This window comes from Electrophorus electricus, chromosome 3 (genome assembly GCF_013358815.1).
Source record: "Electrophorus electricus isolate fEleEle1 chromosome 3, fEleEle1.pri, whole genome shotgun sequence".
NCBI classification, from domain to species: domain Eukaryota; kingdom Metazoa; phylum Chordata; class Actinopteri; order Gymnotiformes; family Gymnotidae; genus Electrophorus; species Electrophorus electricus.
The window spans coordinates 28,796,548-28,819,725 of record NC_049537.1 but is presented as its reverse complement, the minus strand read 5'-3'; the positions used below and the strand labels follow the sequence as shown (position 1 = coordinate 28,819,725).

The 23,178-nt window shown below is 40.3% G+C and overlaps 1 protein-coding gene and 1 long non-coding RNA gene across 2 annotated transcripts; one reads left to right on the top strand and one right to left on the bottom strand.

The window, feature by feature from the left end:
• The first annotated feature begins 2,369 nt into the window (after positions 1–2,369).
• On the top strand, positions 2,370–21,069 carry LOC118241017. Its single transcript, XR_004775781.1, has 3 exons — positions 2,370–2,505; positions 2,898–3,020; positions 20,998–21,069. It is a non-coding gene; the product is annotated as an uncharacterized LOC118241017 (long non-coding RNA).
• On the bottom strand, positions 20,259–23,044 carry faslg (Fas ligand (TNF superfamily, member 6)). The gene is made up of 4 exons (XM_035523948.1): positions 22,565–23,044; positions 21,867–21,912; positions 21,664–21,720; positions 20,259–21,435 (listed from the first exon to the last, which is right to left on the bottom strand). Exons 1-4 carry the CDS (start codon positions 22,880–22,882, stop codon positions 21,035–21,037), a joined length of 822 nt encoding a protein of 273 aa, XP_035379841.1. The 5' UTR covers positions 22,883–23,044; the 3' UTR covers positions 20,259–21,034.
• Between the last annotated feature and the right edge of the window lie 134 nt (positions 23,045–23,178).

Sequence of the window (23,178 nt, the reverse complement as noted above, 5' to 3'; positions counted from 1 at the left end):
TGCCTTTTCCATCCATAGGTGAGAATTTCTCATTTCAGTCACTTCTGTAATTTGGTGGGGATGCATATTATATCCACATCCTTTGGACTGTTGCTCTTGGACTGTTGCCCTTGTCTCATCCAAGACTATGGATTTTCTTTCTAGGTCCTTTCTAGGTCCCAGCCTCCATATAGCTGTCTAACCAGTTTTTAGATCTTAGCCACGTTTATCATATCAGTTGAGTATCTGATGACTGGCAGGGCAAATGTGTTATTATCTTTAAATTATCTTTAATTCAAAGATTATCTTTAAATTGTAGAGCAAGTTTTATACTGAACAATTTCTCTCTCATTTAAAATAATCGTAATCTAGCTCAAAGGTCTATCCATAGTCTCGGACGTCTTGCAGAGGTAGACAGATTTTGGACTAAGATCTCTTGCCATTTAGAAGTTTATTATGCCATGAATGCTCATAACCACTTGCAGCCAAACAGCCCAAACACATCACTGATCCAACAATGGTTATCTGGGGCTTTTCTTTGTAGGTAGTAGTTTTTTAGTGTCAACGGTGACGATAGTATGCATGACCAAAAAAGTTACTCTTTGTCCCAACTGACCACATTACACCAATAACCTTTTGCAATGTTCAATACATTTTGAAGCTTGTACATAAAAAAGGCTCTTCCAAAAAGTTTCTGGTTGCGGAAGTGGCGTCTGACAGCGTATTTTGAGCGCTGAGCAAACGAAGATTCAACAGACCTGGGCAGTCCTTTGCATACCTCTTGGCCTCTTGTCATCTTTCTCACATGGGGACAGTATTCTCATGCTTCCTCTTCCTGTCATATTTTCAACCATTACATACACTTCAAATTTGAAATCTTATTTGCACCTTAATTGTGCATAATGGTAATGCCAACCATATAGTTGTTATAACCATTTCATTATCTGTGCAGGGCTAGTTTTTTAAGGGTTTCCAATAATCCCAGAGTTGACTGTATGTTTGATGTGAGTCATTTTTAATAAATGAGCGGTAATAGAAGAATATTTTAGTTCTTACTGACTGACTTACATACTGTTACTGTAAAATATACTTGGCTGATTGAAATTAAGAATTACATGAAGATAATAGTAAAATTACATAACATTCCTACCTTGTTAGTCCAATGTTTGTATTCATATATAGGTATGGTTAGGCTACCAACAGTAATACAGTAGCACTACTGGCTATTACACTTTTTACACTCCACTTATTTACACCAGTTACTGTTAAAAGTTGAGAATTAATTTAGCTACATATCATGGATTCTTCAAGCTATTTGTAGCAATGTTTCTGAATATAGCAGAACTGCAACAACTCCAAACTACAGAGGAGGCAAAAAATGTCAGTTTATTTCATTAGAAGATTTAAGAGTCAAAAGTTGGAAATTACCATCATATTATTATTAAACCACAGTTGGACCACAATTAGCTGACAGGCCTCATTTTTCCAACCATGAGAGTGTTTTTCTGTTAAGAGGACATGCTAAAGTGACACTACTTAAAAAATATGGCAATAGTATTAACTAAGTCAACTGCAAGAACACACACACACTGACAAGCCAATGCCTTATAGGCCTATACCATTGTGGGCATTTTGCGGTTCATCGCTTACTCTCTGTATTTATATGTATAATATATAAGCACAATATTTTACCATTTACACTTGACTCTCCGTAAAGATATAAGACACTGCTTGAACAGACAAATCTGTTCACTTTCCATTCTTGCAGTTTTTTGTGTTCTTATTTCCATGTATATGAATCCACAATAGAAAATTATGCTTTGGAATATGCGCTACTAGCCTTTATACTTTGAATATATCATACCTCTCCTTGTAATGATACAAAAGCATATTCAGTATAGCAGGAAATGTGTGAAGATGTGAAGATGTAGTTTACACTCCAAACAAGGTGTTATAAAATAATCAGAGGTATCTGACATTTAGCTTTCCGTTCTTATGTATTTGGGAAATTTGGCGGTGGAAGGTACGTCACAGGATGTCCACTTTCCATCCCATGCGAGGCGTTAACATGAAAAAAAAAAACCTCACCTACAAAAAAGGAAAAAAGCAATATCTTCTTATCTTCTTTATCCTCCACCTCCCCTTCTTACTCTCAATGGCCACGGGGTTGGCATAGTTCCAAGTGAAAGACAAGGTCATTTTCTGCAACTTTAGTGTATCAGTTAAGTTTTGAGACAAAGGTTGTTGAAACTACTTCTTGCTTAACTTAACCTAGAGCAAGAGACAACATGGCATGTCTGAGAAGCCCTCAGCCACAAGGGTCAGCTGATTTCCTGTGACCCCCCCCACCCCCCCAACTTCCTGTTTATGTCTTGGCCACGGATATTTACATTGCAAGGTTGTATCACAATGTAATGCAACAATACTTCTAACTTGAGCTAACAAGATATTTGCGTCATGCTTGTCTGAAGGAGAACTGCATAGTGCATGTAGAGATTGTATCCCACTCTAATCTCTGAAGATCAGGTATGGGAACACATTTTGAGCTGTATGTCTTTGGACATCACAGCTAGCTTTGCTTTTGTTAGCCTCTGTGTTGAGCTTATTAAAAATGAATAACATTATTGACTTTTAGACACAAAATGCTATGGTTCACAGTGCACAGTTGCAAATGCCCTTTAATGTAGCAGCTGTGAGAGTTGATTGGTCCATGTTAGCCCAAGTGTCCATATTCCCTGAGGTAACCTATGTCTAGTCACTCTAGGTGGGCTCTCTTTTTGTTAAAAAGTTATATGTCTTTAGCTCTTATATTATTTAGTCTTTAGTTCTGTCCATAGTTGTCTGCTAGGCAGAGGTGCCTATCCCAGTTTATTCTGAATCAATGTGTTTATGGTTATGATCTCCTTCTTACTTCATAGGCTTGCATGCTCTCATCTTAACACCATGGTGCTAGCCACCCCCCAGAGGATGAAGGATGTAACACAGCATGTGCCTACTGGTGTGCTGGCTCCCCAGCATGCAAATTCAAAGAGCACACAGAGGTATGCGTTCAACAAACAAATGAGCAAGCGGTTATTGCTGCTTAAACCATTTTCTACTTTTATTTATTCTTTTATTTCTTTTCTTTTCTTTAAAGACCGCTGGGGCAGTGGCAAATCAGCGCATTATAGCTCTCATCCCATACAGTGTTGCGCCATATGACCTTGTGAATCTTTAAAAAAAAGTGGCCATTACATCCATTTTTTGAACTGGTGAGGAGGCTGAGAGCATACTCGATGATTAGTATGGTCTCAGAGGCACATGGTTTTGTCCCAGCAGACTTTAAAAAACAATGTGACATAAGTGTCAGTCAGAAATCCTTCTGTACTGGCAAGAACTGACAAAGACAAATCTTTTTTCTTTTTTTTTTTAAATGTTTGTCTTTTTTGGAAACAATATGTATAAGACCGAAAAGGGCAAGTGAGAAATAGAGAGGAGAGCATTGAACGTTTCTAGTTATCTGCCTGATAGGACAAGTTTCTGTTCCCTCCCACGCTCCCTGACCGTGCAGCGTATGTAAAGGTTACTGTAAGTCCATGAAGAGATGAGGCATGGGGTATGCATTCACTTTTCACATTGATCTTCACACTTCATAAAAACAAGTTTGAAGAAACTCCCATCCTATCATTTCAAGCCCAAGAAAAGTTTGTGTTCCATCATTTACAAAAAAAAAAAAAAAAAGAAGAAGAAAAGACAAATCAGAGAGAATTAATGTTTCAAAACCGCATCGGTCCTTCTCAGCTTTCAGCATGTAGCAGTGATCCTGTATGGACCTGGTCAGAAGGCTTGATTACAATTCATTTCTAAAGACAAGACCTTAAAAGAACAGTAAAGAAGGTTCAAGATTTTTTTTCCCTTTACCTAAAAACAATGTCCAGTGACTTCAGTTGATGTGCTTGCATGTGGTGTTTGGAGCTGGTCTGAAATGGTCCGTTTTGTGGGTTGTGTCCTATTGTATTTTTGCAGACCACACAAAAAGTCAGTAAATACCCTTTCCTCCTACTCAGTATCACAGCAAGACAATGAAGACAATACCACATTTTTTAATGGTTCAAAATGAATAATACACTTTTACTGTGCAAAATGTTTACAGCAAATTGTAAGACAATTTTCTGGGAAGTGGATGGCTTTGATGAGTTAAGACACTAAAAGCGACAAACCAGTGACAAGAATCATAAAATCTAAACCAATGTATGAGAAAATCAAGGGTGATTACAACACTGCTCTACTTATATAGGTATGCACTGCAGGAGAAAAGAGAAACCCTATATCTTCTCAAACTATTTTTTACATGTCTAAAAACAAGACACTGAAGCTTTGACTTTTTTAAAAAGTATGGTTTGAGAATACTTCCACTTAAGGTTCTAATTATAATGAATCATCCTAATTAAGGTTCTAATTATAATTAATCATCCTAATTAAGGTTCTAATTATAATTAATCATCCTAATTAAGCCTTAATTATGATGCCTTTTGGATCATTAACCAGACTAGTACACTAACATTCTCTGTTTGTCTTGCCCAGTATAAATCAAATTTTTAAAGACTTTGCCAGTAAGATTTAGAATAAAAACAATCTTTGAAATACTAATTGTGACTTAATAATTATTAACTAAAGATTTAAGAAATATATGTCCTTAATTGCAATATGCTTAAGTTAACTATAAGCATAAATGCAATATGCTTAATTGAACTATGCATAGTTAAATGCTACAAAAGTACAGTTTTCTGTCTGATCAGTGGGTAGATGTGACATTGTGGGAATTTTAGCTAGTAACATGTTATCTAGCTACCACTGGTTATGTGGTCAAGAGCAGCAAGCTAGCCATGTAATATTTGAGAACTTGCATGTTTACCACAGGGTCACTATGGTGTCTAGGTCTTTGCAGGTTGTCAAATTGGAAGCATTTTCCATTAAGCACTATAAAAATAAGTTGGAAAAAAGAACCTCAGAAATGTCTTAGTTGAAGTGGCCAGTGTCATTCTTTCCATTCTTTCTTTTGCAGTCTATAAAAGTTCACACCAGAAACTACGAGTAACTGTAAAAAGTGAATCGTGAGAATAAATCTGTAGGCACTTTAAAGTAGACCCCCTTTTCCATATTACTATATTGAATGAAAATAAGTACGGTAGGTTAGATTATATATATATATTTGCAAAAAAGAAAATGCATTTAGAAAACAAGAGGGGCAGAGAGCATTACAAAAGGCCTGCTGAGCACCAAACACCTACTAAGTCTACTTGGAGCTCTGCTGGTCTCAATCTGGGGCAGTTTTTAGGTTGCTTAGTCATTATAGGCCTATGCTGGTTATTGTACGGGGAACACAGTGAAACTAGCAACTATGTAAACAACCACTTTCATGGAAAGGATTTTTTTAATGCACACTTGCACATGCAGCTTGAGTGTGTGCACACGCACAAGCACGTACATGCACAGAAACACACACTCGCACAAACTCACGACGTATCCCTCCATCCTCAAGATGTAGGGGCAGCCCCTTTGTGCGCAGGGGGCTGGAGGTGTTGGGAACCAGAACATCTTTCCAAAAACAAGTGGGTGTCGTTAGCTCAGTAACCCCATTGAAGCTGTCGATGCTTATACGCGCGTCGGGCAGAGGGGGTGGCTCCGCTAGTGCTCCTCCACACAGGGACCACTCTCTCTGGCTCGGCAAAACTGGGCCTCCCCCTTCTGACTCACTATAGGACTGTGATCTTTTTATGTCTGTAACCAATACCTGACAGTGCCCAAGTGCTCTCGGAGACACGCACACATGCCCATACATGCCTCTCCATCACCTCTGTGCCACTGGTACCCTCTCACATTGGAGTCCCTACCTGACACTATGCTAAGTAGAGATGTTTGTTCGGTTTGTGGGATATCTCACCGGTGAGTGTCAGGGGTGCAATCATAACAAATAAGAACTTAGATGAAGCCAATGACTGCTGCTTGCAAGCTATAAAAGGATTATGTTGATATTTTAGGAAACAAAAATAAATGAACTGAAATGAAACATTATTAACAGCTTGTGAAATCTATTTTATGATCAATAAGGTGTTTAGTTCCTATATAGAGTACATGCCAAATACACTGATAAAAGGTTACATTCTGGTTCACCTGAAGTTACCTTAGTGACTGTCCCTTGACTAAGTGTGATGCTATGAAGAGTGTGATAAAAAAATAAATGATAGTTAGATTACCTGCCAACTGCATTGTAAAATGGCTATTCATGGGTTTTTTAGGCAGTAAAAAGAGTGAAATTAGCAACCAAAACTAAAAATACTTTCTTCAAAAGATATTTTTAAATTGTTAGGGGGACTGTACATCTGACTCAGAGGGCACCACCACCATCTAACACAGCTATTTAGCATTCTCTATTTGCACAATTTGTCTTGTTTTGTTCTATTAGCACCATGGGCAACTATAGATTTCCTGTAAAGTCTATACCATTACAGTGATCAAGCAAAAGTTATTAAATGTCATTTCTACATTTCCTCATGTAAAAAAAACTTAGGTGAGTCCAGAATGTTCTTGTGGCATATCCCTTCCTTAATACAGTCATTCATAGAGCACAAAATATCAGCAACAATCGTGTAAGACATCTTAGATATTCACTGGGGGACTTCACTGACATTCAAGATTAGACAGAGAGATTTTTAAAAAGTGAGAAGAAAGGAATCTTCTCTTTCAAGTTGCGTTTCAGTCATGTCAGCTAGTCATCCACTGGACAATTTTCACTCATCCAGCACATGCAACGATACAGCCTGTGATCAAAACCGAAGCATTTTCAGTACTGGCACAATGACTTTTGAAAAGTCCATATCATCGGTTTTTACGAACAAGCATTGAGATAAACCAAAATGTCTGATAAACTTTTCAAATCTTTTCATTCTCTTAAACGAGCCAACACATACAAAGATTTGTACAGTAGTGCAAACAATGTGGGCAAACCGTATCAGTTTTGAGTATGAATAGGTGGAAGTTAACTGTCCAAAAACAGAACATAGTTTGCTATGAAAGGAAGGTTGCTTTAAAGGTATTTTGGCTATGCCTGCAGGTGTATTTCAGATTAAGGTTAAACGTTAAAAAAGTATGTGGAAATAAAGGGTTAGATTTAGAGTGACTTCTTGCTTAGCAATGATTTCTTTTTTTCTTTTTTTTGGTTACCATAGTAAGATCTTTGATTTCAAAAATGTTTTTAAATTGAATAAATGTAAGAGAAGGAAAATGTTTCACTAAATAGTGAATAGTGACCTCTCACCAATCTTTAGCTTCTGGATTATGGTGTTTTCTATGCAGGTTATCACATCATCAAGTACATGCTATCATCTGAGTGACCTTGAGTTGTGCATTGCATTGGAAATGTGAAATCACACAGTTTTATGGTCATAATTTCTGTGATGCACACAATATATTTGATTTTGAGGTGTTTTTGGCTCCCAATTGTGACTGCAGGAATATATTCTCTCTAAAGTTAACAAATACAAGCACATTTGAGTTTAGTAATAAGGTCTGCCTAGTATGGATATCAGGGATAATCTAATATTTAAGGGGACATATTATATTCGCTGAAAACAAGTTAACACAGTTACCTGGGGTCTTAATGAAGTGAAATCTGAGGATTTAGCAGGAGTACCCAAGTTAGTGCACAGACAGTGTGCCAGTGCCCCCATGGTGACATGGGGAGTCAGGATTTCAGTGCAGTTCTCAGCCACTCATTGGAGAAACACCTGTGAAAAATAAAACCTCAAATGTACACAGTTTCCAAAGCAAAGGGCTTGTAGAGTGATTTAACCAAACAACAGGCACTTCACTGGCCATACTAGCAGGGTTTAACCACCATTAACTCTCGTCGTATGCCCATATTAGACAGTCTCGACGGCAATAGTCTGCTGAATTTGTCCAGTACATTCTGGGTCATCTCGCAAAGGGGAGTACATCAAAGCCCTGAAAGAGTGCATAGATGCTGTCTGTGATCTGAGCCAAGAATGCCTGAACAAAGCATAAATGGTACTGTGAACCTTTCTTTCTCTCAGGGCCTCTTCAACTGCTGAACCAGTTGGCACCATTGTTGACTAACAGTCATTGGTTCCCCAACACAAGAGCACTCAAAGTGACTGGATGCATGCCTTGGTGTGGCAGTAGGTCAGCTTCTATACTAGATCAGAAGCTTTGGTTTGCTTATTTGAACTGTTCATTAGCTTGGCCCACTGGGCCTCAAACCCCTTACATGCCGCACAGTATTCTATCTTAGCTGTCTACAGTATCTTAGCACAGGTAAATCAGAGATGTGTTAACGGTGCACAATAATTAGCCATCCGAACATGGTACCAAAGCATGAAATAATAACGTTGATTATATAATAATGTTGTGAAAAAATAGGTTGCTGTTTTCTGCAAAAAGTTTAGATTCTGCCATTAAATATGCTAGAAGTATTGAAAAATTGTGGATTATAAAGAGGCCAGGGATGGCCCCCCCCCCACCCCTTTGAGTCTTGGTTCCTCTCAAGGTTTCCTCCTCGTGCTCTAGGGAGTTTTTCCTTGCCACTGTCACCCTTGGCTTGCTCAATGGGAGCTTGGATTCAGACATTTGTAAAGCTGCTTTTGTAAAAAGTGCTATATAAATCAGTTTTGATTTCGACTGACATTTTGATGTTCTCAGTTCTGCTGACATCAAGAGCTTTCCTTTTACCCCCTCTGTTTGCTGGCTACTGGAAACATCTGCTCTCTCAGGACTTGTCTCATCACACACTCCCTGGACAGCTTACCTACTAGGTGCCGAGCCTCTGGTCTCTTGCATGGTTCAATTCCCTGAACTTGTCTGGATGTTTGTGTTGTTGCTATAAGAACAAAATCAGACGGAGTGACCTAAGGAGGGGGAAAGTGCAAAGACAAGTGACTCAGTATCCAGTATTCAGTATTCAGTATTCAGTTCTTTGAACAGTGCAAAAGCAGAGCCAGAGAACCACATTGCAAAGTGGTCATTGCGGAAATAAAAATTCCCAATATCAAACATCAGACATAAGCATCAAACTTCAGCTATATGCCAAAAACGGATTCATTTTGTATGGGTTTAATATAGGCCTCCAGTGGAAAAATCAGAATTGAAGTATGGGACCCCTGGGGTCACATTCTTGTGTTAAGGATTCCCTCAGTTCAGTGAAATTTACCTACCCATGACTAATCCAAAACAATAGTAAGAGTCATATATTTACTTATTGTGTTGTTGGAGACAAGCTTTGGAAGTACCCTAGGAGGCTTCCTGAAATGATTAAGAACTGGGTGAGGCTGAAAGTTTTTTTGGTGGATAGTGCAACATTCTCCAAAAATCACGATTTATGATTTATGTTATTATTTAATCGTTTTTCAGTTTCTATGGTCCCCCTATCTGCTTAAGAGGGGTGGGCACTCTGATATTGTGTTAGTGGAGTATGTACAAGTGAAAGATTTCCTCATGAGCAATACGGAAGTAGAGATGTGGGAAATCCTTACATTTTCATTAGTTAAAAAATGGAAAACAATGTGAGTCACGTGGCTTATTGTTATAGTCAGAAAATGCCTAGTTTTTCCTCATTCATTATGTTATCTATTCAGAAGACTGAACAATCAGAACAACATCTGGGAGAGGTGTGTGGGTCTAGGAGCGGTCTGCACGTCTGGGAGAGCTTTAGGGGTCTAGGAGAGGTGTGGGGGTCTAGGAGCGGTCTGCAGGTCTGGGAGAGCTTTAGGGGTCTAGGAGAGGTCTGTGGGTCTAGGAGCGGTCTGCACGTCTGGGAGAGCTTTAGGGGTCTAGGAGAGGTGTGGGGGTCTAGGAGCGGTCTGCACGTCTGGGAGAGCTTTAGGGGTCTAGGAGAGGTCTGTGGGTCTAGGAGCGGTCTGCACATCTGGGAGAGCTTTAGGGGTCTAGGAGAGGTGTGGGGGTCTAGGAGCGGTCTGCACGTCTGGGAGAGCTTTAGGGGTCTAGGAGAGGTCTGTGGGTCTGAAGTTTTAATTACTTTACAAATCTTGTGGTCTTATGGTCAGCACCATTTTCTACATGTTCTTCACTAATTCAGTGTGATTTTGTTGTAGAGTGGTTTTGTTTAGCTGTAGAGTTCTGTGGCTTTTCGGGAAGCCCACACTTACCTTCCAATTTTACTCATAAGTTTCAGAGGTGAACAGTGAAAAGAATTTTACCATATGGCTACCATATTAGGCCTCTACATCAGGCAGAAGTACTGTTAGTCTCTAGAGCAACACTCTATAACTCCAGACTTTGAATCCAATTTCAAGCCTTGAATTTTCATGATTACTGGTAGTCAAATGAACAATTAATAAAAATGATGACACTTTGTTTTCAGACCCGAATCCTGGATAAACAAAGGATGTCGTACCAGTAATATGTATAATATGTAATATGTATAATATATAATATACCTCTGTTCTATGGCAAAAATTCGATCAGTTATTATTAAATAACCATGGTGGTTCACGGTCTGGAGTTGAAGACAAATTATGCTTCTCAGAATTGTTTTGACATTTGTTCTCAAAAATGTGTTGATGGGATCACAACAGTAGTCCATCCAGATGGTTTATACAGCTTCAGCATGGTGGTACAGAGTGTAAAATAACTCTCAGAGTAAACTGTGGTGTGTATTCAAATAAACTAATAGCTGTTTCTCACAATGTGTGTTGAATCTACTAAGAAGCTTTAATTTAGATTTTTTTTTTCACCAGTGATTCAGTTAACAGGACAAACAAAAATTCAGATTATTTGTTGAAGAACAACTAGGCGAAACAATGATAAAAATCTCTTCTGCAAAAGTTCAGTATGGCCAAGTTATCAGAACCTTCACAGGAGGTCAATAAAACCTGTGTAGACTGCAAAGGGAAAACTAACAGTAAACTTACCTAGATATTTGTACTGAGATATTTTTGTTCTGAAGAGGAACAGGTTTAAAGAGTGACACCAATGATAAAGTGACTTGGAACTCATCCTATTTAAACTTTGATCATTTTTCTTTCATATAGTGTACTATGTTTGATATTGTGTGAAAGTTTTGGGAAATCCACTTCATGTATTCATTTTCATTAATTATGTGTATATATATATATATATATATATATATATAAACACATTCAGACAGCCTTGAATTTTGAAATATGCAGATAGACCTAGTTATGTAGTGTATGTAAGCCAAAAATAGGCTTAGATATGACAATACTGCCATCATGTGGACAACAACAGACAGGTCACTTCTGTTGCTGTCTTACTATAGCTGTGGTCTGTCTGAGGTATGAGTTCTGCTTTCCTTTAATAAACAAAATTATTACCTTAAATCTTTTAATGTTTCATTTTTTTTTAAAGTTTAATCACGGTCCAAATTCAAATCAGGTCACAGGACGAGGACATATGCTGTGGAAATAAGTGTATGTACATCGCTCTTGTTCAGTCTTTTACTAATGCTGGAAATACAGGTGCGTATTACTGTGACCTTAAAAAATAAACCTCCCCTAAACTTCTGAGGTTACACTACACTTCCTTGCCCCAGAATAGACTCAGAGATAGCTTTCAGAAATGTGTTTTAGTATTATGAAAACTGGATTTGATACTTTTCATTATGTTTCGATTAAAGATGAATATGCATGAATAAACTGATAATGTCATGACTGGTCAGGATGGATGTAAATTGAGAACACCCTTTAATTAAAACATGGATGACTGGCACAAATGGTGAAAGAATTGTTCCCTCAGCACACAGCTATTGCGTACCTGTAGCTATGTTAATACAGAATTAAACACACAAATACAACAAAGAAGATGGCAGGTAAAAGGCGTACAGTGCCAATATCCAGTGTCCAACACAGTGATGGTTTTTAGGTTTTTTTAGGTTGCTTGTTCTGATTGGCTGGTGAGCCTGAGCAATGTGGAGCAATGAATAACTGGGGTTGTGACACCTGTTGTTGGTAATTGCTTACCCATAGTACAGGGTGCATGGTCATGGCGAAGGTTTGTGAAAAGCATAGGATCCAAAATGTCTTTGGCCATAACAGGGGACTGTTCACCTGAGCTATTCCCTTCCCAGTTCACCTGGTATGGGATACCAGTGGCCCACTGGTTCTTTCTGGTGTCTAATGCCTGTCTTTAGTCAGAAATGGATGTTGGCCCATAGCTATTTGCTCCTACATCATCAGCCTTCACAGGCTGAGGTTTGTCATTACCTTTTAAGACTCGAGGTGGCACTATTTCCATACCCTCTGGAGCACTACTACGCTAGGCCATGAGAGGGTCCACACCCTCCATAACACCAGGTGGCGCTGTCAGCACCAGCAGCAGTAGTGGATGCGCTAGGACGCCAGGAGGCGCAATGGCTCTGTCTGGACATTTGGCATCACGTCAGCGAGGCATGGCACGTTTATACGGGATAATACATGCACAAGACGATAGTTGATTAATAAAAACAATGTCTTAAAAAACATAACTTTAAGAAATGAATAAAAGATATAAAATCATGAAAAATGTCATCAAATAACAGTGAAATGCTAAAGTAAAATTAATAGCTGCAAGACAAGGCAGGACCAACTGTAGTGGAAACTTGGACTCCACATCATTACGTTTTCCAAAATGCACGCATCAACTTCTCCTGACAGCTTGGAAGTGCATATTACTTAACGTCCCATGCGTGGGCTTTTGCAGGACACGCGAACTGGGAACAGTGCAGAGTGGCTTTCCCAGTCCCGTGCTGTAAGCAGTGCCGCGTGTCCTGCTGGAGCTGGAGTTGAGCTCGCGGGCTCTGCTTCCACAGTGGCGTCACAGTTCGCGTCGTTTCCCACCACACACAGCGTGCAAGCGCTTAGTGGTTTTTCTGATAATAATGCTAATACAACAAACCAAACCACCACATCCTAAACTACAGCCGAAACATAGCTCCAAAACACAGCGGGGTTTGCTACTATTCACATAATTTCAGAGATCCTCGGGAAATAAAGGGATAATTTAGTGGTCGTGGCAACCATGATAGCTGACCTGTTACCTTTGTTTTGTTCTCTAACAGCAGGGATGCGATACTGGTAGACTGTATAAGCACAAAATCTGGACAATGACTGCGTTGTGTGCATTTTATCTATTTTACTTTTTGTCATCAATTACTGTTAATAAGTTAATGTTTATGTTTACAATATCCTGAACGTAGGAGAATAGAGTAAAATATAATAATTTAGGCAAAGACAAAGAGTCTATTATTGTTTTTAGTAATAAAGGTCATGCCTTTAAAATGGCAAATTACACAACCTTTGCCGTTTCTCTGAGTGATATGATCAAGAACATCAGACATCAAATGAGCTGAAGAAACTGGCCCTCATGAAGACTGAGCATGCTTCAAAGACAGGAGTGGATACTTGTCTTGTGGACCTTCAGAGTCAAAGACAGGAGTGGACACGTATCTTGTTGACCCTCAGAGTCAAAGACAGGAGTGGACACTTGTCTTGTGGACCTTCTGAGTCAAAGAGTAATAACCAGAGTGATGATATTAACATGGAATCGTGGGAACAATTATTGTGCTCAAACACTCCAAAATGCACACGAATACACTAAGCCTGTAAACACATTTCCTATTTATGCGAGTGAGAATCACACACACTTTAGGTTATAATTAAAATGTGTGCGATTCTCACTACCTAGCTTTCTGAGCTCTGTGGAGGGCGAGTGGTCAGGCAGAGACAGCATGAACTCCATGAAGCTGCATTTCCTGTTACGATCCAAACGCTGCTTAGCTTGGAGAGTAGTAGCCTGAATGAGCCTGAGGATTTCCTGCTGCAGCTTGCCAGTAACACATGTTAAAAGCACATCCCCATGATGCAACACTGCGTGGCCTAGGCATGAAAGTGCAAGCGGTACAGATATAAGTCCTCCATTCATACAGCGAGCTAACAGACCCCCTCACCATGGCGATCGTTTATGCACTGCTCCTATGCTGTATGCCGCACATGCACTAGCCCACAAGGCGAGAATAACGTGTGAATGACTCACCTGACCACATCCCTTTTTTCCATATCTCTGTGGACCAGGCTCAGTTGTTTTTTCGCCACTGAACTCTCAGAGGTGCATCGGTCCTTGTAATGAACAGTGTATGCAGTGAGACCATATTATAATGTTCCTATCCAAGTCACCGTTGACAGTCGCCACTGGCTGACACATTCTGCATTCTCGATCATGTTTCATTACCCTCATATCTCTCATATATGTACACCATTCAGCCATGACATTAAAAGCACAGCTAAAGTGAATACCATTAATACGGTGTTGTTCTTGTTGCTGTGGCAATGTTGAAGCAGTGGGATATGTTAGGCAACAAATGAACAGTCAGTTCTTGAGGCTGATATGCTGGAAGCGGGAAAAATAGACAAGCATAAAGATCTGAAGGACTTTGACACGGGTCACGTTGTAATAGCTGAACTACTGGGTTACTGCTTTTACAAAACAGCAGATATCGTGGATTGTTCCTGATATTCGGTAGCTAATGCGTACCATAAGGGGTCCAAAGATGGACAACAGTGACAACCAGTGACAGGGTCATCAGCACCTAAGGCTCACTAATCACACAGAGCTTCTGCAGCACAAATAGCAGAAAAGACAAATGCCGGCCATGATAGAAAGGTGTCAGAACACACAACGCACCACATCATGTTTTGTATGTGGCTGCATAGCCACAGACTGCCCATGCTGACCCCTGTCTGCCACTCTGCTCCACAGTGGGCATGTGAGCATCAGAAATGGACCGTGGCGCTATGGGACTATGGTGGTTTGACGAATCACATTTTCTTTTACATCATGTGGATGGCCAGGCGTGTGTGCATCGCTTAGCTGAGGAAGAGATGGCACCAGGATGCATCATGGGTAGAAGGTAAGCTGGAAGCAGCAGTGGGCTGTGGGAAACATCTGGGAAATGTCGTGTCCTGGCATTCGTGGGGGTTTCACTTTGCCACGTCCCACCTTCCTCAACATTGTTGCAGACCCAGTACACCCTTTCAGGGCAGTGGTACTCCCCAATGGCCGTGGCCTCTTCCAGCATGATCATGGGCTCTGCCACTCTGCATGGTTTGAGGGACATAATGCAGTAATATTGAGGAACATAATGGCTTAAGGAACATAATAAAGTGTTCAGGGTATTGATCTGGCCTCCAGTTTCCACAGATCGCAATCCAATCAAGCATCTGTGTTGGAAACATAACTCTGATTCATATCAGCCCCACCTTGGATTTTACAGAATTTAAAATATCTGCCAGATTCCATAGTGCCTCTTTGGAGGTCTTGTGGAATCCATGCCTCAACCAAAAGGTGTTTTGGTGGCACGAGAGGGACCTGCACAATATTAGGCAGGTGGTTTTCTTGTTATGGTTGTCATATATGTGGCTTCTGCCACTGGCCATGGAGAGAGAGACAGAGGACAGGTTTGTAGTGCACATGGTTTCCAGAGAAACAAGACTTCAAGAGGTCCTACCAGAGGTCCTTCAAAAACTGTGCAAGCAAAGTGTTTCATTGTAATGTCCTATTTCTCTGAAAACCTTTTGCCTGTCACTACAATTTTTTACTTCCTCTACATTTTACAACAGTACACCACAGTAGCTCACCTGGAATCTTCTTAGCCCTGATAGATGGTATATAATTATTTATATTACTAGATCTATGATACTTTTAGTGGTAGCTGCCTCTTCTGGTTCACTGTTTCATTTATTTTAGTAATTTAATGAACAGCAGAATAATAAATGTTGTTCTCAGAATGTTCAAAATGAACATACAGGTAAAACCTTTCCTCAGTCGTCTCCCAGGGATGGGGGTCAAAAGGGGTCAGCCCTCTTCTGTACCCTGCTGTACCCCCCAGTTGCTAAGTAACGCCTGTGTGTCTGTGTGTGTGTGTGTGTGTGTGTGTGTGTGTGTGTGTGTGTGTGTGTGTGTAAGAACACGTGTCCCAGTATGTTTAGCACCATATGCTGTTGTTTTCCATGCCACCTCAGTTTCTCTTACAAGTTGCACTTCCAAGGTCATGGAGAAAATAAGTCACTTGAGTGTATCTCAAATGTTTAGGCGTAAAATTAATGTAACATTTTTGTGACGTATGTTTTGTTCTGATTCTTTCAGTATTTGACTGCACATCAAACAAGTTTACAAGATGTACAGGGGATAAGTTGACTATAGAAACCTTAATGACCTTAATGTTTTATTGTGGCATGGCAGACATTTAATTGAACTTTCAAAGGGGCAATAACTGTGATGAAAGATTTTAAATTTTCACTGGCCTTAATATAATGTTCATAATGCTGAAGGATATATTATTAAAAACAATAATGAAACATCAAAGGAATAAATAGCACAATGCAATCTAAAACACTTAAATATGTGATTTGCATAGATATTTAGATTTAAATCATATTCACTTCTCCATACTTAAACTCTTATTTAAAGCTTGAAACACAAAGTATAACTTTGGCTACATGTCCTATGTTGAACGTGTACTATAATGAAGTCTAATTCAAATTGAAATTCTAGGGCACTACAGCTCATCCTCGCCACACTCAGATCATAGAATGTGTCGGTCAGAATAACCTGCATGAATAAATTCTGTCTTATAGCTGTTTCTGTGAAATGCTGGCCTTCAATGCATCAAAGTTGTGGTCAGAAAAGCCTGCTGTTCTTTTAAAAGATTAATGACATTGCTGAAACTTACCTTTTTGAAAAAACAGATTCCTCTGTAACAATACCTTGGTGTGTACCACAAATGGTTATGACTAACGTTTAGGGGTTGATGTGGAAAAGTGGTGGTCTCAGCAGGAACATTGGCCTTTGCAAAGCACTCCTTTCTGATCTTGATGACCTAGTCAAAACCTCACCTAAAACATCTATAGGTGAGGCAGTTATTGGTTTTGTACATTAAATATTCAGCAGGGATTTATTATAGCTACACACTATTTTAAAGGAAGATTTTGGCTTCATATTGGCATCATATCATGAAAGATCTACTGCATGTCATGCCAGAGACACTTCCATTACCTCCAGTTACTGTGAGGTTTGCGTTCCATTACCTCCAGTTGCTGTGAGGTTTGCATTCCACTGTCCTCAGCTATTGTGAGGTTTGTATTCCTCATTTACTGATAGAGTTAAATGCCCAAATAATGTACAGGAGCAATTAGCTGAGTCAGTACATTTCTCTCATTCTTACACACCTGCATTACCATGCATTATTCAGTTATTCGGTAGCTTTGTTATAAAATATGCTTTAAAAACATTTGAATGGTGCTTCAGTGTATACACTTCTCAAATCCAGCGATTTGTAGTTTCATGTATGTTTTTCAAAAAGCGTCTCGGTTTTACCCAGCTTTCACCCATCTTACAATAGCTGCCGGCTCTGAAGTGTCAACCCACTTGTGAGGGCTGCACTTTGGCTTCAGGAGTGGAATCAAATGGAGAACGCCTTCTTTTCAGCTTTGACTGTGCTGACAGTGAAAAATACCCCGATAATGGGGGAGGCTTTTCACTTATTTACACCTTTCCCCTCAGCATATTGCACTTGTTCCAAAAACATTGCAAGTTTTTCTGTCTGGCTCAAACATTTTGTTCATGTCAGATTACACGTAACGTCTTTCTGCTACATTACACTTTAGTGCTTATTTAAGCTAACGTAATGAAGTTGAATTTGCCCACATTTATTCATTCGTTCTTGCCCAATTTCATGCATACAGACAGATGTATTATATGGTGGATGAAGAGTAAGTCTCAGAGTTGCAGAAGGCTGTGGGTTACAGAGCTGCCATGTTTCGGTGGTGAACACAGATGTGTGGAGGACTTAAAATCCTACATAATGAGATCACACCTTTTTTTTTTCATGCGCTTTGCCATGTAAGATCAGTCACCTAGCCTTATTTTCAGTTTGGCTTAGTTCATCAACACCCTAAAGTCACCTTTAATGCTGGAAATACCTTTGCAGGAAATTGGAGCCTCCACTCTGGAGCTTTGTCCTTTCAAGTGGTCTCCAGGCATGTAGACGTTCTGTTGTTTGCATTGTGTCAGCATTTCATTGCATTTGTCTGTATTGTAGGTGCACGTCTTTCTCAGAACTTTATCACTCCATCACAGTGGCTGCTTAGGGTTGTCACATCACGCTTCGGATGCTCTGTTTCCGTGATAGTTTCTACTTTGCTGGGTGGGCTGCAAATTATGACTGGACTGAAGCTGTGACAGTGAACAACCTCGGCAACCGTTGCTGCAGTTATTCGTTACCATCACTAACAGTCACAGTCACTAACAGCTTAGCAATAATCAGAAATGGTAAGGGATTCTTATGAAATCCATTATCCACTGCTGAACTACGTGAGTGAACATATCAGTGTCACGTCGCTATGCCACTCCATGACCCGGTATTTCATAGGCTTCTGATTCATTACTACTACCCTTCATCACTACTGACTGCACCATTAACACTCTACATGCTCATACTTCTAAAAACAAATCAGTTTGTAGTGTTTTGAAGTTCTTCACACCACCTAACATGTCAGATTTTGGCCACGTGTTGGTAACAGCTGGATTGTTAGTGGTGTTTTAGAGATTGTGAGCTTGTGCATGGTCAGTGTGAATAAACTGCACAACAGTTTAACTTTTTCCAGTATTTTACAGTGATAAACAAGTTGTGAGGGGAGACCTGAACTTGTTTTGATGTAGTAATTATCTGGGTAATCTTAATAATCTTCTTGCCACCTTGAGAAGTAAAAGTGTGAGAAGAATTTTAGCTATAAATATATAGTGACCTTTAAGCCTTTAGTAGATGGAGGCTCTTCGATGGTCATTTCCTGTGGGGGTGTGTCTGAGTGTGTGTATGTGTGTTGGTGTTTGTGTGTGTGTAATATATGGGTATGTCTGTTTGTATGTCTGTGCACTGTTTTTCCACTTATTATTGAATAGTGGAATATGAGGGGTTTAGTGGAATATGAGGTCCCACACACTTGCAAAAAGCAAGTGTGAACAGAGAGCTTGTAGGCAAGCCGAGGATAGCCTTAGAGATGAGTTTAACACATAGACCGCAATTACACTGAACAACTGGATGACTTTAACTGCAAGCTGTTCATCTCCTCCTAGGCGGACAATCTCTGCTCTCATCAGTCAGTCTGGTACTCATACTGAAACTAATTTTGAATGTGGTATGAGCCTAGTGCAGACCTTACATACGATTTAAGGTAAAGATATTCCCCTTACTTTTATATTATGTCAAAGCTGTTATATTTTTCTTCCTTTTTTCCCCGTCACTGCACTCCGTAGGATTAGGACTGAGAAGAACAGGAGGCATTAAACATTTAGTGGCAGGTATCACACACCCAGCAGAAACCACTGTTCACTGTGGTGTGAAGCAGTGGGCACCATACACTGGGAGAGCATGTGGCCCCCTCTCTCCTTCTCTTAGCGCCTTATATGTGAGACCTTAGACCTTGAAGGCTGTACCAGGACCTTTACAGTTGTAGGCAAAATCAGCATAAGATAAAGGCCACTTATATTGCAGTTTACAAACTGGCTGGACTTCACAGACTCTTTCATCTGTTCAGCACATTGCCATTTAGCACCTGTAACATCATTATAAAGCAGGAAGGAAACAGAAAAAAGCACGCCGTGTTCACTGCCAGCTGCAACTAAAACTATCTCAGAAATTGCTTTGTGTGTGTGTGTGTGTGTGTGTGTGTGTGTGTGTGTGTGTGTGTGTGTGTGTGTGTGTCAGTGAGTGCGAGAGTGCAGACTTGTGATGAAGCCAGGTTGAGGGTCTTTGCAGAAATAACAAGGCAACTGCAACTTTGCAGAAGTTGTCTGGGAGCCCAGAGGAGGGTATTTAAAACCACAGCATGCATCTATTACATGTTATAGACAACCTAGAGAGAAGCTGTCTGTTTAGCACATAAAGAGTTCAAACTTTTCCACCAAGTGATGTGGACAGAATTGGCCAAATTAACACGTTGTGACTCATGCAGGTACTTTAAATATAGGCCTGGAAATTGTATATCAAAATCTTTAGCATATTTTCCTCTGTCTCTCCCAGTATCAGATCACTGTCTCACATGCCAGCATAGGTGTTTCTGTGGGTTTGTGGCAACTTATGCTAAGTGTATGTTCTCTTTTCTAATAGACATCCAAATATTTCATTCTTTAACACAGGTTTTAAAATGCCAGTGTTTTGATTATAATTAAATATTCATTTATTCAAACAAAGGTGTATTAATAATAATTTATTTAATAACAAAATATATCATTGCCATTCTTTTGGTCAATATGACCATAATTTATATTGAAATACATTCAGACATAATATCTAGCCATGTGTACTAAAGATATTTTTGTAAGGGAATAAATACCAATTCCTCCACATAGGAGCGTATTAGTGTTCATTGAACATTCAGTAAAAATGCTAGAAATGTACATTTGCGGCATTTATCAGATGCTTTTATCCAAAGCAACTTACAATTATGACTGAGTGTTAAGGGCCTTGCTCAGGGGCCCAACAGTGGCAAACTGGCAACCTTCCAATTATAAGTCAAGGACCTTAAACACTGAGCTACCACAGAAATCAAATGAAATACAGATGCTGAAAATATGACTACAGAAATAAAACAGCCATCAATGCACTTGGCACTTCACCGAGACAGTTGTACCAAACTTAGGGTGAATGATGTCTGTCACTGTTTTACATCTAATTTAAATAAAATAAAGAAAACAAAACAACAACAAACAGTCAGTTGCAGTGGTGTTTGCAAACAAAGCTCATGGATGTTCCGTGAACGCCTACGGTTTACTGGTTTTATACGTAACTCTACAGATGTTAAGTATACACTGCTCATTGTACTGCATGGACCTATTCAGAATCATAGGCGACTGAAACTCTTCAGAAAGTTCCCGATCCCTCCATGTCTATTGACACCTAAACGCCCTCGGCGTTCTCGATTTGTCATTCTCCTGTCCCCCCCCCCCCACCAGGGCAACAGCCCATCCCAGGGTGCAGAAGAAGCTGCACTCAGGGGAGTTTGAAGAGGCCGAAGTAGTTGCTGTGGTGGTCGGTACTGAGCATCGCCGGCCGCGACACGTTGACGAGCACCCAGTCGGCCTGCCGGAGCTGCTGTATGGAACCCAGGTTACTGCCGGCCGTCCACATATCCACACCCTCCTTGCAGAAGCCCTCCTTGTGGTCGCTCATGAGTGTCAGCACGTGTCTGCTTCTTCTCACGTACACCGTGTGGAGCAGGGAGTCCCTGGCTTGGCAGACGTTCGAGAGGAACTCCACCCGTGAGTAGATGAAGTAGAGGCCCGACTCATTCACCTGCAGGCCTCCGTTATGGTACACCACGCCCTCAGTGAAGGCACGGCTATGTCTTGGCTCCCAATTCAGGGTCTTTGATGCTTTGTTCTGGATTTTCCCTGAGTGGATACGAGGGAAAGGTGACGTTACTGGCAGACATTACAAACGTGTTCCAACCCTGATCTGGGTTTTCATATGAGCATTAGCCATGTAGGTAAGATGATGAGGGTTGCAGCCAGGCTGTGCAACTAGTTGAAAACAACTGGGATGAGCACTCTCCTTGTAAAATGGGGGAATATTCTTGTGTAGGGAAGAATATTAAAGGCTGTTAACAAATTAGATGTTACCTATTAGATGTGCAGCTTGTGTGTGTTTGGTTTTACTGTTGTCTTCTGATTGGGTCCCTGAAAAAATGTCATCAGAAAAGACAAAAGTCATAAGACACTGAAGGTTGCAATTTGCAATTTGATATTTTTTGTAGCTGAAATAAATGAAGCGTGATATGCAAAGTTTAGTCACACAATAAGTTGAAACGCGATGAATAACTCACCAACTAGCCCCTGTGGCACTCTGCTTTCACTCTGTATATGCATTTCCTGTCATGAAAGAAAATGAAAAACCTGAGAGCTACTTGAGAACTATCATATGTATGATGTTTTTAGACTGGCATGTGCAAGCATGCAAACACAAAAAGTATTTCCTATGTGTATGTAGATGCATCAGATCATATCTGGCCAATGTTCACACAATTTGATTTCTTAATCAGATAAGACTCCTGCTTGACGGGGGTTCTCATCTTAGAAAAAGATATCCTGCTCTGCTGGACTAGTGACCACAACCTTTTTTCTATTCCGGTGGTTCTGGTCTGAGCATGCTTATGTCAAATGTCAAAATGCAAAGTCGGAAAGGACTGCATAAGTCAGCAAAGAACCTAATAAGTGTATTTATTCATGTCAAATTCAAAATTATTATCTGTTATTAGTAGGTCAACAGTTTAATAAACCCAACTGTTTAATAATTTCAGATTTTCTCTGTCTACCATTTTTTGCTGGCAGTTCAGTTATTGACTGACTTCTAAATTTTCTCCTTTTCCTAAAATAGTCAGCTCTAACTTTTAATAAGACCAAATATTGTTCACCCTTAAACTTAACTCTGACAAACTGGTTCTATTAAAACATGTAATAAGAGAATTATTTATCTTATATCTAACTCTGGGGTGAAAAGAACAAACTGCAATTCAAAGTTCACCTGTTTCATCTGCACAAGCTCTCTCTGTAGCTTCCAGATCTGGTAGGCTCCGAGTCCCAGTGCAGCAAACACCACCAGGAAGACCATGACCAGGAGAGTTCCTCCAGCAGATGTCATTCCTCGGCAGCTCCTTCTCTTGGCTTGGACCTGGGCGGGAGGAAACGTCCAGCAGGGCACCAGGACTGGCTCGAGCCTCCCGGCAGCAGGGGTGCACTGCTGTGCCTCCTGCTGATGGTGAGGCTGGTGATGCTGAGGAAAGCCTCCCGAGGTATTCACGGTGAACACCGGAGGATACAGGTGTCTACGGTTATTGCTCATAATTGCAGCTGTCGGTACGTCTGACTGACTCAAGAATGAGTATGTGTGCGCCGAGACAGGTTTTTTAAAGAGTGCTTCTTATGTGGTCAACACCTCCAATACTTTCCTCCCACGTTCCTTTGCTGCTGCTTCTCCTCCTTCTTCTCTATTTCACTGCTTGCGCGCGCGCGAGTCTTCCTCTCTGTCTCATTAGACCTCAAGACCTGCCCTTTACATTTTGCATAGTGATGTCATGACGTGTACTGTTGAGAGTAACACTGATTGGTGAAACTGGAGAACCATTCTTGCATCGCATC